The sequence below is a fragment of the Carcharhinus amblyrhynchos genome, chromosome 26 (assembly GCF_965287045.1).
Source record: "Carcharhinus amblyrhynchos chromosome 26, sCarAmb.v2.hapA, whole genome shotgun sequence".
NCBI classification, from domain to species: Eukaryota; Metazoa; Chordata; class Chondrichthyes; order Carcharhiniformes; family Carcharhinidae; genus Carcharhinus; species Carcharhinus amblyrhynchos.
This window is the reverse complement of record NC_137349.1, coordinates 10,574,428-10,592,898: the sequence shown is the minus strand read 5'-3', so window position 1 is coordinate 10,592,898 and position 18,471 is coordinate 10,574,428. Positions and strand designations below refer to the sequence as shown.

General features: G+C 45.8%; 1 protein-coding gene across 2 annotated transcripts in view; it reads right to left on the bottom strand.

The window, feature by feature from the left end:
• Positions 1-18,471, bottom strand: part of mef2b (myocyte enhancer factor 2b) — a 151,617-nt gene that overhangs the window by 51,267 nt on the left and 81,879 nt on the right. For both annotated transcript variants that reach the window (XM_080212837.1, XM_080212838.1), the window contains exons 3-5: positions 13,658-13,861; positions 9,277-9,417; positions 2,380-2,560 (exon numbers count right to left, since the gene is read on the bottom strand). In XM_080212837.1, coding sequence (XP_080068963.1) covers positions 2,380-2,560; positions 9,277-9,417; positions 13,658-13,861 — 526 coding nt within the window. The remainder of the gene's footprint in view (positions 1-2,379; positions 2,561-9,276; positions 9,418-13,657; positions 13,862-18,471) is intronic.

Below are 18,471 nucleotides of genomic sequence, written 5' to 3'. Positions count from 1 at the left end.
AAACTGAGCTTTCCAAATTGTGAGAGCTTCGCATAAATTTCATTCAGAGAAAGCCAAGCAGATGTGAATTGAAGGAAAGAAACTGAGATACGATGCCTAAGCTAGAGTTCAGAGGAAATAAAAATAGCTACAAAATTCAGGAACAGAAACAAGACGTTCTGATGCCGGGAACATTAGCAAGTGCACAGGACACTGGTTTTACCGGTAATTAAACACTGGCGGTTTCTCAATAAACCAGCAGAGATTATTGATTCCCTTGTATGGATTAGAAAAATGACATTCTGTTTGGCCGTGTGCAGAAACCCATCATTGTGAGGCACCGCTCTCACCTTAGAATCAAGTCCCACTTGAGCGGCTAAGCACAAAAATCTAGTCAGACACGGCTATTGCAGTACTGAGGGGAGTGCTACACTGCCAGAGGTGCTCCCTTCTGGTTCAGATGTTAATCCGAGGCTTCCTCCTGTCTTCCGGTCAATGTAAAAGATCCCGTGGCACCATTTCAAAAACCAACAACTGATTTTTCCCAGGTCTCCCAGGCCAAATTTGTTCCTCAATCAGCGTCATAAAAATCAAATTGCCTGGTCATAGAATCATAGAATCCCTACAGTGCAGAAGATGCCACTCAGCCCATCAAGTCTGCACCAACTCTCTGACAGAGTATTTTACCCAGGCCCTCTCCCGTGCCCTATCCCCGTAACCACACACATTTTACCATGGATAATTTCATCTAACCTACATGTTTTTGGACACTAAGGAGCAATTTAGCAGGGCCAATCCATCTCACCTGCACATCTTTGGACTGTGGGAGGAAACTCACACAGACAAGGGAAAAACATGCAAACTCCAAACAGTCACCTAAGGTCAGAATTGGGCCTGGGTCCTTGGAACTGTGAGGCAGTAGTCCTAACCACTGTACCACCGTGCCGCTATTGTCACGTTGCTGTTTATGGGAGCTTGCTCTGCACAAATTGGCTGCTGTGTTTCCGACAGTAGTGAGTACATTTCAGAAAGTATTTAGTTGGCTGAAAAGTGATCTGAGGTGTTCTGAGATCACGGAAATAGAAATTTTTTTTTTATTTTGCATCTCAATCCGAATGATTGAGAAATTTGAATGAGAGAGTTCTATGTTGGCCTGATATTCAGAGAACACTCTGTTCCCATTGGGATATTAGTTACTTATATTCAAGCCTTGAGAGATTGTACAGACTCTACATAGCAGCTGGGAATTAGGGATTCTACATTCCCATGTTCCAGAATCCAGTCACCACCCCACAGTTTGTGAGGGAGCAAAAACTGACTAAAAGCCCACACGCATAACAGCTCAATGACCTCAATCTTATAAAAGGGAACTAGTTAGTTGCTTGTAAACAGAAAGATCAGTGAATCGTAAGGGAGAGCCGACAAGGAGGCTGATGTGAAGGAAATCAACAGTGCAGACAATTTGTTTCTGTTCATTCCGGGGATGTGGGCGTTGCTGGTTAGAATCATGGAATCACTCCAGTGCAGGAGGAGGCCATTTGGTCCATCAAGTCTGCACCAATCACAATCCCATCCAGGCCCTATCCCCAAAACCCCCATGCATTTAGCCCAGCTAGTCACCCTTACACTAAGGGGCAATTTAGCGCAGCCAATCCACCTAACCAGCAGATCTTTTGGACTTGGGAGGAAACCCACACAGACACGGGGGAGAACATGCAAACTTTACACAGACAATGACCTAAGCTGTGAATTGAACCCGGTGCTGTGAGGCAGCAGTGCTAACCACTGTTTTTCATGGCATTGTTAGACCAGCATTTATTGCTCATCCCTAATTGTCCTCGAGAAGGTGGTGGTGAGCTGTCTTCATGAGTTGTTGCAGTCCTTGTGATGTAGGTACACCCACAGTACTGTTGGGAAAGGAGTTCCAGAATTTTGATCCACTCAAGATGTTGGCCGACAGGGCCAGCAAGAGCCAACGGCCAACCTCTGAAATTCCTACAACCTTTTCAGGCCTGACTGGCCTAAAGCTGTACAATCCTACCAGGTGTACAGCAGAGACTAATCTGCTTCCAATCTCCCATCACCAAGGTTGGCAGCTTGGAAGAAACTCAACTAGGCATCATATCAACATTTGAAGATTGAAGAAAATAATTGTACTCTTGAGAAGGAAAAACTTGCAGCACTATTGGCAAAATGTAGGTCAGTAGGGCTGATTAAATGGGCCAGTGGGTTCTTCCAAAGAGCTAGTATGGGCATAATGGATCAAATGGCCTCCTTTGACACTGTAAGATTCTATGATTCTAAGGGAATGCCCCCTGAATTGATGAGCATTGATATTAACTGGAGTAAGAAAACATTTGGAAATGTTGGAACTAGACTGATCTGATTTCAGCAACATACCTGAATGAGAAATTGTGGACACTTGTGATGTCAGCCCCGATGAATGAGCGCTTCGAGGTACGATTGGCTGTGGCAGTGGCCCTCGATTTAGGACGGACCCAGTCGGGTTGCTGTAGGCCAAACTGGTGGCACTCTGTGCTGCAGCCAGAATGGATACTTCATGGTTAGACAGTGTGCCTGCCTGAGAAGGAGAGAGAGGGAGGGAGAGGGGCCAGAAAGTGGAACAAAGGCAAGAAATTGTAATGTTAACACTTCATTGTGAAATTCCATGAAAACTAACAACAGCTTGCATTGATATAGCACCTTTAATTTGATTTATTATTGTCACATGTATTGGGATACAGTGAAAAGTATTGTTTCTTGCACTATACAGACAAAGCACACCATTCATAGAGTACATAGGGGTGAAGGAAAGGAGATGGTGCAGAATTTAGTGTTACAGTCATAGCTAGGCTGTAGAGAAAGATCAGTTTAATATAAGGTACTCCAAAGTCTGATGGCAGCAGGGAAGAAGCTGCTCTTGTGTGGGTTGGTATGTGACCTCAGACTTTTGCCCCAAGGGGGCTTTACAGGAGTGTAATCAAACAAAGAAGATATTGGGACAGGTGACCAACAGTTTAGCCAGAGGTAAGTTTTAAAGAGTGAGATGCAGAGATGGAGATGTTTAGGGAGGGAATTCCAGAGTTTAGAGTCTCAACAGTTGAAGGCAGGGCTGCCAATGGTGGAACAATGGAATTCAGCTTGTGCAGAAGGCCAGAATTAGGGGGTTGGTGAGGAGTGGCTATGGATTGGAAAACAAGGATGAGAATTTTTAAGTTGAAGCATTACCAGACCAGCAACCAATGTATCTCAGCGAGCGTAAGGGCGATTAGAGCACGGAACTTGGTGGGAGTCGGGATAACGTCAGTAGAGTTTGGGGTAAGCCCCATTTACAAAGGGTGCAAAATAGCAGGTCAGCCAGAAAGACATTAAAATAGTCAAGAGGAAATAGGAAATATCCTTCCCTTTCAGGTACCAAGAATTTGCCAATTTACAGAACAGATTGGATCCAATTTCAGAATCGTCTGTTCATCAAATCATTGATGTTTTGGAAGTTAATAGTCAGAAGCCAGGCCCTTTTAGGGTTTGGTAAAAAGGTAACACCAGGTTAAAATCCAACACATCTATTTAGTAGCATGAGCTTTTGGAGCGCTGGCCTTCATCAGGTGAGTCAACCCTTATAGGGTTTTGGGGGCAGTCACCTGACCACAGTTTGACTATTATAATCCAGGTTAACACAAGAAATAGCAGGAGTAAATCAGCTGAGCTGGCTCCATCATTCAGTAAGACTCTTTATCAACCAACAAGTCAGCCTTGAATATATTCAGTGACTGAGCTTTCACTGCTCTCTGGGGTAGAGAATTGCAAAAATTAACAACCCACAGAGAAGCAATTCCTCCTCATCCCTGTTTTAAAGAGGTGACCTCTTATTTTGAAACTGTGCCCCATAGTTCTAGATTCCCCCATGAGAGAAAAATCTTTTCAACATCCATCCTATCAAGCCCCTCAGAATCTTATGGATGGGATTCTCTGGCCATTCACGCCAGCAAGACTTTCCAGTCCCGCTGCAGTGAACAGAGGTTTGGTTGAGTGGGACGTGAACGGCTGGAGAATTCTGGAAATATATTTTGATAAGATCATCTCTCGTTCTTTTAAACTCCAGCGAGTACAGGCCCAACCTGCTCAACCTTCCCTCAGAAGACAACTCCCTTCATACCAGGCCTCAGCCGAGAGAACCTTCTCCAGACAGCTTCCAATGTAAATACAACGAGGGATTGAGTTTAGGAGTCGGGAGGTAATGCTGCAACTTTATAAGACCCTTGTCAGACCCCACTTGGAGTACTGCGCACAGTTCTGGTCGCCTCACTACAAGAAGGATGTGGAAGCTATTGAGAGGGTGCAGCGGAGATTTATAAGGATGTTGCCTGGATTGGGAGGCATGCCTTATGAAGACAGGTTGAGGGAGCTAGGTCTCTTCTCCCTGGAGAGACGAAGATTGAGAAGCGACCTGATAGAGGTCTATAAAATGTCGAGAGGTATAGATAGGGTGGATTCTCGGAGGCTATTTCCCAGGGCTGAAATGGTGGCTAGTGAGGTCACAGGTTTAAGGTGCTGGGGAGCAGATACAGAGGAGATACCAGGGGTAAGTTTTTCACTCAGAGGGTGGTGAGTGAGTGGAATCGGCTGCCGTTGGTGATGATAGAGGTGAACTCGCTGGGGTCTTTTAAGAGACTTCTGGTCGAGTACATGGGATTTAATGGTATTGAGAGTTATAGATAGGCCTGGTAGGTATGATCGGCGCAACTTGTGGGCCGAAGGGCCTGTTTGTGCTGTAGTGTTCTATGTTCTACATCCCTTAGCATGTATCCCGAGTGAGGAACTTCAGCAGGAATTTATACACACAAGACTCAAGTCACCTCATGCAAGAGTTTTTGATAGAGTAAATATGGAGAAACTGGTTCCAGGGGCTGAAGGATCAGTGCAAAAATCAGAGATGAAATGAAGAGAAATCGTTTCATTCAGCAAGTTATGATCTGGAATGCACTGCCTGAAAGGGTGGTGGAAGCAGATTCAGCAGGGAATTGGACAAGCAAAGAACAAATAATGAGAACAAAGAAAACTACAGCACAGGAAACAGGCCCTTTGGCCCTCCAAGCCTGCACCAACCATGCTGCCTGACTTAACTAAAACCCCCTACCCTTCCAGGGACCATATCCCTTTATTCCCATCCTATTCATTTTTCGTCAAGACGCCCCTTAAAAGCCACTGCTGTATCCGCTTCCACTACCTCCCTGGCAGCGAGTTCCAGGCACCCATCACCCTCTGTGTAAAAAATCTGTCTTGTACATCTCCTTTAAACCTTGCCCTTTGCACCTTAAACCTGTGCCCCTTAGTAATTGACTCTTCCGCCCTGGGAAGAAGCTTCTGGCTATCCACTCTGTCCGTGCCTCTCATAATCTTGTAGACTTCTATCAGGTCTCCTCTCAATCTCTATCGTTCCAGTGAGAACAAACCAAGTCTCTCCAACCTCTCCTCATAGCTGATACCCTCCATATCAGGCACATAAAATCTTTTCTGTACCCTCTCCAACGCCTCCACATCCTTCTGGTAGTGTGGTGACCAGAATTCAACACTATATTCCAAGTGCGGCCTACCCAAGGTTCTATAAAGCTGCAACATGAAACTTGTAAAGGGAAAAAAAAATGGAGGGCTGTGGGGGGAGAGTATGGGAGTATAACCAATTTGATAACTTTTCGAAAGAACCAGCACAGGCACAATGGGTCAAATGGCCTGATTCTGCATTATATCATTCTAAAGTTCTAAGCAAGTTACATCCCTTATTTGGGCTACAAGGATGGAAAAGCGACTTTAATATATTCTTCCATCCTTCTGGGCATTCACTTTGATGGTGTTTTCCTCTCCAGGGTCCATCTCACTGCAGGATTTGCCACTACTTGCTCACCTTCGGGCCTGTCGTTAGAATAGGAGACTTTTCGTTATCGTGGACATTCCTCTTTCCATTGCGATCACTTGCATTGTCTCACTCTCCAGCAAAAGCAAGCAAACAAAGTGCCAGGAATAACTGGTACGATCGCAATTCTCTGTGACAAGAAGGTATAATATGAGGAGTTCCATTGATTATGGCTGCTTTCTACTGTTGCTGGTGACCCCACCTCCCTGACCCTCCCATCCCTCCCCCACTCCAAGTCCCTGTTGGGAGTCTCAATACCCAAGCAGAGTCTTCACATTTATAGAGGCTGGAGAGGAGGTGTCCAGTTTTGGAAGGGAACATTGTTCCTGCAACACTTCAGTCAAGAACACAGAGCATTAAATGCTTCAGAATAAGATGCCATTTCCATTTAGAACTTAAAAAACAGTCGGTCCCACATGTTGATATGCTCATGGCTGATTTTGAGCTTTAACTCCATTTTCCTGCCCACTCACTATACCCCTTAATTTGCCGAGAGGCTAAAAATCTACCCCAGCCGTAAATGTATTTGACAGAGGAGCACCCACAGTTCTCTGGTGTGAAGAATTCCAAAGATTCACTGCCCTTTGAGTGGAGGAATCTTTCCTTATCCCAGCCCTAAGCGATCATCCTTTTATCCTGAGACTGTGCCCCTGTGTTTTAGACCCCCCTTACCAACAGAAGCAACATCTCACCATCCGGTCTAGCAAACGCCTTCAGAATTTTGTAAGCTGCAAAGAGAGCACCTCTCAGTCTTCTAAAGTTTGAAGAAAACAGATCCAATTTACTCAGCCTCCCATCATAGCACACAGTCCCCTCTACCTCCTCCCCCCTTTCCCTGCCCCCCACTTCCCCACATCCCAGAGACCAATTTAGTGAACCTTAGCTGTCCTGCCTCCAATGCAGTTCCCCTAGCTCAGCCTGCTCCATGTCACCACTCCCCCCCCACTCTCTCAGCTTTTCAAATGGTCCACTCCACTGAAGGGCGTTACAAGGTGAAGTTACAAAGTAATGCAAGACTCAACACACAATATCACGCGAGGACAGTCCATCTGACAAGAAGGAAGCACAAGGATTTAGCTGGAATAATGAAGGAATATTTCCAAGAGTTGAAGCATTTGAATATTTTGAGGGTTACGGACTGAGGGTGGCTGCTTTTGTGTCCTTATACGGTCTGGCCTTTTTTTAGTGATCTGTACTGATAACTGCACTTGCAGACTGCCAGAGAATTTGATGGTTTTGGTTCAGGGTTTCAGACATCACTGTGCCTGGTGTGAAGAAAGGAAACAACTCTCATAATCCAATTGGAACACATTATCCCACCTTTATTTACCTGTATACAAGAGCTTTGACTTGCATGAGGAGCAATAGGTATTGACTATTCTCCCATCCCTTACCAAATTGGCAACTCTTAGTGTGCAGCTATAGTCAGGGGTGTTTAGAGGTCACTAAACATTACAGTTCTCAGATAACAAAAGATTTCCAGGTAGCAGCACTAGACAGGTATCAGAAGTAGGAATCTCAGCTGATTTTATTTTTTCCCTTCACTCTTTCATGAGATGTGGTTGTCGCTGGCAAGACCAGTGTGTATTGTCCATCCCTAATTGCCTTTGGCTAGCTAGGCCATTTTTGACTGGTAGTTAAGAGTCAACCACATTGCTGTGGGTCTGGAGTCACATGTAGGCCTCACATGTAGGCCTGGAGTATGTATGTCTCACCTAAGGGCCAGGCCAGGTAAGGAGGTCAAATTTCTTTCCCTAAAGAACATTAGTGAACCAGCTGGGTTTTTCCAACAACTGAGATAGTTCCATGGTCATTGTTACTGAGACTAGCTCTTAATTCCAGCTTTATTAATTGAATTTGTTCATTAATCAAATTTAAATTCCACCTGTCACTTGCGCAGATGGTACTTCCACATTGCGTGAGTATTAATGACGGCAGGACAAACATAATTTGTGCCACCTGCTCTATCACATCAATCTGAGAGAAGTGCAAGGCCTGGACTTAACATCTAAAAGATAGCACCTGGAAATGTTCATGCCCTGAATGCACAGATTCATTAAAGTGCAGTTACTTTTTTGGATGTAGTTCCAGGTTCTGCCACTTGATGCTGCTAGTGAGCAACAGTGTGGGATTTCAAAGTGCCAAAAAAACTGTAAAATTGCATTTCCATTGAGCTGTTAATGCTGGTCTGAATTTCTCCCATACAGGAATTCATATTTTGGGAGTGATCAGATTTCTTTCCTTATGACGAGCTCAGCATCTTGGAGCGAGATGGTGGCAAAGTGGTTAGCACTGCTACCTCACAATGCCAGGGATCTGGGTTCAATCCGGCCTTGGGTAACTGTCTATTTGGAGTTTGCACATTCTCACCATGTCTGCGTGGGTTTCCTCCGGCTGCTCTAGTTTCCTACCACAGTCTGAAAGACGTGCTGCTTAGTTGCATTAGTCATGCTAAATTCTCCCTCGGTGTAGCCTAACAGGGAGACTAGGGGATTTTCACAGCAGCTTCATTCAGTGTTAATGTAAGCCTACTCGTGACAATAATAAATAAACTTAAACTTTAGAAATTTTATACTTGTTCTCCTATTTACCGAGATGTTTGTACATCTTCATTGCCAGCCCTCCGAGATCCCCTTCTTCCAATTAGGGCCTCTTATCCGTCCCTGAATTTCATCACTCCATCATTGATGGCAGTGCTTTTGTTTATTGAGACCCCTGAGCTTTTGAATTTCCTCCCTCTCTGTCTCGCTCTCCTCCCTAAAGATGTTCCTTAAAACTCACCTCTTCTAGTCACCCAGTATCTCTGCACATAGATTGGCATCAGAAACATTTTTATTCATAGTACTCTTGTTAAATGCCTTGGAAAATGTTACAGACGTTAAAGATGTTATATAATGCAAGCTGTTGCCACTGTACAACAAATAAATATCTTCTACAATGCCAATATCTTTTGGGTATGTAAGCTGTTATTTTGAGGTCATGAGTCTCTGGAAATGTATCAATATTTACAAGATTCCTCCAACAGAAATTCACCAATGTGCAAAATTTGTTGAGGGAACAGCAAAGGAGCTCATGAAAGTGAGAGGCAAAAATTGCCCCAGAGCGTTCAGATCTAATTTTTACTTCCGCAATTCCAGAGAATATTTATTCCCAAGGGGCAATGATGGGAAATGAAGGCCAGGCTCCTTCACACAGGGATCTGGTAGAAACCAGGGAGAAAGTGAGCACCCTCCCTTATATAAAGTTGACGAGAGGTCAGTGATTGAGGCCTGGGGCCTGTAAGTAGGCGTCATTTGTTTGTGAAAACTACGTGATGTGGGGAGATTTCAGGAGGAAGAGAAAATAAATTCGACAAAAAAAAATATAAACCATTCCAAACTACTTACACAAACCCTCTGTCTGTTGTTCATGTGATTCACCGCTTCATATTTTCTGTATTTGTCGTTTACCTCCAGGCTTGGCTCAACAGAATCATCAATCTCCAGGTCTGGACTCTCACATCCATTTAAACCCTTTTTTCTCAGAGTCTAGACAAAAATCACAGTTTAAAGGAACATTCAGCACCACATCCTGAATATTTCTGTCAAATATAATAAGAATATAGTTCTTTGGCAACTGTGACTTGATTTTGAAAAGTGCAGATGAGCAAAGAGACCTTGGGGTCCATGTACACAATCCTTAGAAATGGCAAGTAAAATTGATTTAATAAAAATGTAGGGGGGTGTTGGGGGGGAGGCATTACCTGGATTTATAAATAGAGGCTCACAACACTAAAGCAAAAAGACCCCGCCAGGAGCTAATAAATCACTGCCCAGGTCTCGGCTTCAATGTTGTCGACAATTCCAGGCCCCAGAATTCAGGAAAGATGTAAAGGCTGAAGAAAGGGATGAGAAGAGGTTTATCAAGATGCTATCAGGGGACAAAGGATTTCAAAACTGAGAAGAGTTTGGAAAGATTCAGGCTGTTCTCTTGGAGCAGAGAGATTAAGAGGTGATTGAATAGTCACAATGGTGATAGAGAAAATCCATTCCCTCTGGGAGGTGGGTCAGTAATGAGAAGCCCATAAGACCATAAGATATAGGAACAGAATTAGGCCACTCGGCTCATCAAATCTGCTCCACCGTTCAATCATAGCTGATTTTTTTCTCATCCCCATTCTCTTGCCTTTTCCCCGTAACCCCTATCCCCTTATTAATCAAGGACCTATCTATTTCTGTCTTAATGACACTCAATGACCTGGCCTCCACAGCCTTCTGCGGCAAAGGGTTCCACAGATTCCCCACTCTCTGGCTGAAGAAATTCCTCCTCATCTCTGTTTTAAAGGATCATTCCTTTAGCCTGAAGTTGTGCTCTCTGGTTCTAGTTTCTCCTATTAGTGGAAACATCCTCTCCACGTCCATGCTTTCAGCCCTCACAGTATCCTGTAAGTTTCAATAAGATTCCCCCTCATCCTTCTAAACTCCAATGAGTACAGGCCCAGACTCCTCAACCATTCGTCATATGACAAGCTCTTCATTCCAGGGATCATTCTTGTGAACCTCCTCTGGACCCTTTCCAAGGCCAGCACATCCTTCCTTGGATATGGGGCCCAAAACAGCTCACAATACTCCAATTGGGGTGTGACCAGAGCCTTATACAGCCTCAGAAGTACTTCCCTGCTCTTGTATTCTAGCCCTCTCAACATGAATGCTAACATTGCATTTGCTTTCCTAACTGTCAACTGAACCTGCACGTTAAGCCTAAGAGAATCTTGAACTATGACTCCCAACAATGATTTCCTAAGCATTTTCCCATTTAGAAAATAGTCTATGCCTCCATTCCTCCTTCCAGGTCACAGATATAGAGTGGGATTTTACGACCTCACTCGGACAAGATCGTAAAATCCTGCCTGAGGCTAATGGAGATTTTCGTTCTGCGATCCTCGCCCGCTCCAAATCTGGGGTGGGCGAGGTGGTAAAATTCCGGCCATAGAGTCAAATGGGCAAGAAAGCAATACAGGAGACACGAGGACAATCATTTTTCACTCAGTGTTGTCAGGTTCTGGAATGCTCTACCTGAAAAGATGGCAGAATCTGATTCCATTAATAATTCTAAAAGAGTGTTGGCGCTTGATAGGAAACTCACAGAGTTATGGTGACAAAGCAGGGCTGTGGTAGTAAGCACGATTGCTCTTTCAAAGGGGAGGCACATACATAACAGGTCAAATGGTTCCTTGCCAGTTGTAACGTTCCATTAGCCTATCTTACAAGGGGCACAATCAAGTGAATTTCAAAGCAAGATAAAGGCCAAATCTTAGATATGTGACCAGCAGATTCTATACAGGATGCTTGGTTGGCATGGAAACGGGCCTATGTCCAAAGCACCACCACTTGTCCTTTAGAAAGTTCTGATCAACAAGTCAAAACATGCTCCCTCAAAGTCCAGATTACGTGTTGAGCCAACAGTTTAAAGTTTTAACTGGCAGTGAGGGAGCAGAATGCTCCCTGCTGATTTTTCACAATACTTGTCACCAAAAGAGCTTCGACTTAATTGTTTTGCCGCTGATTGTACGAAGGAAAAAAAGCGCAGAGATTAGAACTTGCTGCACAAAATGAGTAAGCCTTCATTGTTTGTAAATTGTGGCGTGAAAAGGTTGATGTTTTATTTGTATAACACTCTAGACTCATGCAAGCCCAGTAAAAACTTTATTAGCAACCAGCTGAGTTTTGAATGAACTCAGTCGAGGACTTGGTCTCAGTCTGAAATCCTCAGGCTAAATGAACTTTATTAGTTGAGGTGGTACAGTAGCAGAGTGGCTATGTTTCTGGACTCGTAATCCAGAGAGCTGGACCAATTCTTTGGAGAGAAGGAGCTCAAATCCCACGATAGCTGTCCCATGGGGGAACTTTACATTCATACAATCATACAATCACTACAGTGCAGGAGGAGGTTATTTGGCCCATCAAGCCTGCGTCAACCACAATCCCACCCAGGCCCCATTCCCACAACCCCACGCATTTACCCTGCTAATCCCCCTGACACTAAGGGGCAATTTTTCATGGCCAATCAACTTAACCTGCACATCTTTGGATTGTGGGAGGAAGCCCACGCAGACACGGGGAGAGTGTGCAAACTCCACACAGTCACCCAAGGCCTGAATTGAACCTGGGACCCTGGCATCATGAGGCAGCAGTGCCACTAATGAAAAAAGTTTGGAATAAATTGCTAGTCTCATTAATAATGATCGTGAAACTGTTTGATTGTTATGTTTAGCTCACGAATGTGTTTAGTGAGGGAAAGCTGCAGCCCTTACCTGGTCTGGCCTACATGTGACTCCAGACCCACTACCCTCCGAAACGGCCTGGCAAGCCACTCAGTTGGAGCAAACCACTACAGAGAAAGCACTGTGGTTGCACCTACACCAGATAATTGTGGCGGTTTAAGAAGACGGCTCCCCGCCACCCTCGCAAAGGCAATTAGGGATGGGCAGTGGATTCTATGTGGATAGAAAACTGTGTAAAAGGCAAAAGTCTTATGAACTTATAAGATCATAAGATACAGGAGCAGAGTTAGGCCATTCGGCCCATCGAGTCTGCTCCGCCATTTGATCGTGGCTAATATTATTCTCAGCCCATTCTCTTGCTGTTTCCCCATAACCTTTGATCCCTTTCCCAGTAAAGAATTTACCTATCTCTGTCTTAAACATACTCAATGGCCTGGTCTCCAAAGATCTTCTGTGGCAATGAATTCCACAGATTCACCATCCTCTGGCTGAAAAAATTCCTCCTCATCTCAGTTCTAAAGGGTTGTCCCTTTACTCCGTGGTTGTGCCCTCGGATTCTGGTCTCTCTGACTAATGGATACATCTTATCCACTCTATCCAGGCCTTTCTGTAAGTTTCAATGAGATTTCCACCGCTCCCCCCCGCCCCCCCCACCCCGCCCCCAAACCAATCCTCCTAAATTCCACCAATGTACTGGGTTTCCTGAATAAAACTACATCAAAGACAGACTGGCTCTATCTTATTTCTAATGCCTTCTATGGTCTTCTTCTCGGGTGCCTCTCACCGTGGTGTCCCGCTGATTAATTCCTGGAGACTCCCGGACATTCCAGGAGGGTTGGTAAACCAGGCCGCCTCCCATTAAACGCAGACATCATTGTGCACAACAAGACAAAAAACAGTCGAGTAAGACCTTTAAATGTATCGAGCAACGAGCAGTTCAAGATGATCTACCGTCACCGAGGAATTGCTAATAAGTGCCAGCTTTGTCATTGAAATCCATGGCGGCGATTCTCCCAAGCCGCCACACTGCTTTTGTAGCGCAACAGTTGGGAGACTCGAGCGGAGGCCATTTCACGGACTCCTCGCTGGGCGACACAGCCTCTGCACGTTTCCAGCAGCCGGATTTCCGCCACTGTCAGCTCCACGCCCAGAAATCGGCGCGGAGCTGCACAATTTATTTAAATTAGCATTTTAATACATATTAAATCTGATTAGTGGGCCCGGGACTGAGAGAGCAAGGGGAGGGGAGCATGAGGATGGAGTTAGCGCTGAAAATAGGCTTTGTCTGGGATCGGGAGGGGTGAAGGTGTGTGGGCAGAGGGAGGGAAGAGGGATGGTGACAGTAGTTAGTGGAAAATTCTAACAGTTGCCCTGGGGTTTGGCACCGGGAAGATGCTAGGCTGAATGGCCTACTCCCTGTCCCTTAATCCTGGACTGTGGATGACATGAATTGAATGGAGGAGTTGGTAGGTTGGTCCCTTGCCCATGGCTGATGATGTCCCTACCTCGAGGATGTCGGAGTTGGTGCGGCTCTCGTGTGGCTCACTGTACTCAGTGTATTTGAGCAGCACCCGGTCCATGTCAGTGCTGGCGTACTGGAAGAGTCGGTTGGTACTGTTGAAGATGATGAGGGCAATCTCGCAGTCGCACAACACGCTCAGCTCATACGCCTTCTTCATCAGGCCAAACTTCCGTTTGGTGAAGGTCACCTACAGGAAAAAATAAAGAAAGATTTGCGTTTCTCTAGTGCTCTGCGCAACCACTGGACATTCCAAAGCACTTAACAGCAACGAGGCGGCCTTTGAAGTATAGTCACTGTTGTAATGTAGGAAATATGAGAGCCAGTTTGTGCACAGCAAGCTCCCGCAAAAAACAAATGACTAGATAATCTATTCTTGTGATCATAGAATCCTTGCAGTGCAGAAGGGGGCCATTTGGCCCATCGAGTCTGCACCGACTCTCTCTGACAGAATACCTTACCCAGGCCCTTTCCCCCAGCCTATGCTTGTAATTCCAACATCTACCATGGCCAATCTACCTAACCGACACATCTTTGGACAGTAAGGGGCAATTTAGCATGGCCAATCCACCTAAGCTACACATCTTTGGATTGTGGGAGGAAACCGGAGCACCCAGGGAAAAACCACGCAGACACGGGGAGAATGTGCAATCTCCACACAATCACCCAAGGCCAGAATTGAACTGGATCCCTGGCACTGTGAGGCAGCAGTGCCAACCACTGGGCCACTATGATGTAGGTTGAAGTATTAAAAAAATGATCAGGCCCATGGGGAGAGCTCCCTTGCTCTTCTTCGAAACAGTCCCACTTGAAAGCCACGTGGGACCTCAGCTTAGCATCTCATCCGAAAGACAGCACTTCTGACAGTGCAGCACTTCCTTGGCATGACGGTGGAGTGTCAGCTTGATAGGGAAAAAGATGAAAGATTACCTAGGTAGGTGGAGGAAGGGGGAGGAGCAATAAGAAAGAAAGATAAGAAGTCGGAAGTGAAGTGAGGTTGGTGATGTTATCATCAAAGCAATATCATTCAGTTCCAATGGTGGAATTCACCCAAAATCATTCGATGGTTTTTCTTTTGGTTAAACACAGTCCTATGGTCCTCCCCACCCTCTGCTTGATGTAGGTAAATGCACAATCTTAACTGAACCATATAAACTGAGAGCTACTTCCATTTCTGTGTTGCCTTAACGTGCATCCAACAGGCCGATGTGATGTGTCTGGCATGTGGGTGAAGAAAGTTAACGTGTTTCTCGCTTTTTGCATGCCAGTTAATGCACTTCTCACTTTCTGCCAACATTGTCAGCTTGCAATGCTGCGAGAAGAGGAGCCAAATGTCAGTCTGTCTGAGTCAGTACACAGTCCCTTCGTTGGCAACTCCTCACCTCAACCTCTTGATGGTGACACACAGGATCTCTCACGGCCCCGAGCTAAACCTTCTAAGCAATCCGAGGGAGAGGTGTCCCTCAGACGTGTGGGTTCATCAACATGTAGAAACCCCCCTTGAACGCAGGAACCAAATGCCCAGTTTTGGGCAATTAGCTCCCCTGTTTTGCGGATACCTCAGGAGGATTAAAGGCCAAGCAAGTAAATCCTGACAAAAAATCTAGAGTGGAGTCCAAAGGTATGCCAGTGTCACCTTCCCAGCAATTGATCTGATGCTAAGTACAGCACCCTGCAACCCACTGAACCCAGTCACAGAGGTGGCTGATTGGACAGCTATGGGTCTCTGTAAATTTTCCTAGACTTATGCTCTGGAGGACACAAAGTTGACCATCAAGGGACCACCTTCGCCCTGATGAAGGGGCTCACAACTCACTGCCAAATTTGCTGATGATACAAAAATATGCAGGAGAGCAAATAGTGAAGAGGAAACTAAAAGGGAAACTTAGCAAAAAATGGCAGAGTGTTGGCGCTTGTGAAACAAACAATGCATTTCCCCCCAGATCGGAGTGGGGGGGTGGGGGGGAGAGTCCTTCAACACACCACTAAAGTCCGGGCTGCACTGAGGTCGGGGCACCATGTTCAGATCAAACAATGATCTCCTCCCTAACCCACCATGGAAGTCTGGGGGACACCACCCCCCACAATCCCACCCTCCCACTATCGGGGCCAGCTTTTCTCCCCTCAACTTCCAGCAGTCACAGTAAGCACCCCCCATCCCCCGGAACAACAGACCCCTCTCCCCCTCTCCAAACAGCCAATGGCGGCATCCCCAGCTCCCACATCCGCTCCCCCTCACCACCACAAATAAATGAATCCCATCCCCCCCAAGGCTCTGACTGGGGTCGACCACAGCACTGCGGCCGGCACAGATTGGCACACCAGGTTAGCACGGTGCCAACCTGTGCCAAGGTTCAGTGTCAGGGGGCATTGCCAGGCCACTGCCTGTCCCTGACCCTCTCCTCTGGGAGCTATACTTACCTCTATGCCCCTGGGGGGAACCCACAATAGGTTCACAACTAGGTGAACCAGGCTGATGTGTTTGAATATATGGCAGGGGCAGCCCCCCCGGCAGAGGGGGGGGGGGGGGGGGGGGGGTGGGTCAGTATGTAACAAGGAGAAGGTGGGATAAATAACATGTAAATGCATCAAATCTGCTTTACACCCATCTTGAACCCCCACTGACATTCCCGCAGATGCAAGAGTGGGCTCAAGGTCTCCCCCAAGACTCTGCAAAGTGATATAGACAAATTACGAGAATGGGCAAAAATATGACAGATGGGCTATAATGTGTGCAAATGTGAAGCTGTCCTCTTTGGTAGGAAGAATAGAAAAGCAGAATATTATTTAAACCATGACAGATTGCAGAATTCTGAGGTACAGAGGGATCTGGGTGTCCTTGTACATGAATCACAAAAAGTCAGCATGTACGTACAGCAAGTGATTAGGAAGGCAAATAGAATGTTGGTCTTTATTGCAAGGGGAATGGGATATAAAAGCAGTGAGGTCTTACTATAGCTGTGCAGGGCGTTGGTGAGACCATACCTGAAGCACTGTGTATAGGTTTGTCTTCTTTACTTAAGGAAAGATATACTTGCATCGGAAGCGGTTCAGAAAGTGTTCCCTCGGCTGGTGTCTAGGACTGCTTTATGAGGATAGTTTGGGCTGAGATTCATTGGTGTTTAGAAGAGTGAGAGATGCCCCCATTGAAATGCAAGGCCCAAAGGGGGCTTGACAGGGAAGATGCTGAGAGGATATGTCCCCTCATGGTGGAGCCTAGAACCAGGGGCACAGTTTGACAATATATGAAATCTCCCATTCAATCTGCAGATGAAAAGGAATTTCTTCTAGAAATGATCATTATCACTAAAGAGGTAGTGTTGGGCAAGCTAATGGGGCTAAAGGCAGACAAGTCTCCTGGCCCTGACGGTATATATTCAGGATACTAAAAGAGATGGCGGGGGAAATAGCAAATGCGGAAAGATTAGCCATGAAATAACAGTAGGAGGGATTATTATTTAAAGGGTGAAAAGCTGCAGCATACAGTGCAGAGGGACCTGGGGGTCCTTGTGCACGAATTGCAAAAACCCAGTCTGCAGGTGCAGCAAGTGATCAAGAAGACGAATGGAATGTTGGCCTTTATAGCGAGGGGGTTAGAATATAAAAGCAGGGAGGTCTTGCTGAAACTATACAGGGCACTGGTGAGGCTGCAACTGGAGTACAGTGTGCAGTTTGGTCACCGCACTTGTGAAAGGATATATTGGCCTTGGAGGGAGCACAGAGAAGGTTCACCAGGCTGATACCGGGGTTAGCCTATGAAGAGAGATTGAATAGACTGGGTCTGTGCTTGTTAGAGTTTAGAAGGCTGAGGGGGGATCTTGTAGAAACTTACAAGATAATGAAGGGGCTAGATAGGGTAGAGGTAGAGAGATTCTTCCCACTTAGAAAGGATAGAAGAACTAGAGGACACAGCCTCAAAATAAAGGGGGGGGGAGCAGTTTAGATCGGAGTTGAGGAGGAACTTCTTCACTCAGAGGGTGGTGAGTCTCTGGAATTCTCTGCCCGTTGAAGTGGTGGAGGTTACCTCGCTGAATATATTTAAGTCACGGGTAGATAGATTTCTGATAGACAGGGGGAATTAAGGGTTATGGGGAGAAAGCGGGAAAGTGGAACTGATCCACTTCAGATCAGCCATGATCTTATTGAATGGTGGGGCAGGCTCGAAGGGCTAGATGGCCTACTCCTGCTCCTATTTCTTATGTTCTTATGTTCTTATTGAATGGCGGAGCAGACTCAAAGGGCCAAATGACCCGGTCCTGTTCCTAGTTTTTATGTTCTTATGTTCTCTCAGAGGGTCATTAGTCTGTGGAGTTCCCTTCCCCAGACGGCAGTGGAAGATGGGTCATTGAATATATTCAAGGTTGAGTTAGAAAGATTTTTGACTCAACAGGAGTTAAGGTTTATGAGGGTAGGCTGGAAAGTGGTGGTCAGACCACAATCAGATTAGCCATGAACTTATCGAATGGTGGAGTAGTAACGAGGTGCCGAATGGCCTAGTCCTGCTACTATTTCTTGTGACCTTATGTCTCACAAGACAGATGGCTCCCAGAGTTTGATGTAAAATGTCTCGAGATGTTTGACAGGAGTATTAATCATTGGTTAAGTTTCAGTGAGGAGGGGAAACTATGGAGTAGCGGGAACGACACTAGTCCAGAGATCTGGAGGCTGAGGCCATTGCTCTGGGCACTGGGATTCAAATCCCAATATGGCAGCTGGCGCAATTTGAATTCAATTAATAAATCTGGAACATGAAACAAGTTTCAGTAATGGTGTAAGTATCAGGGATTGCTGTAAAAACCC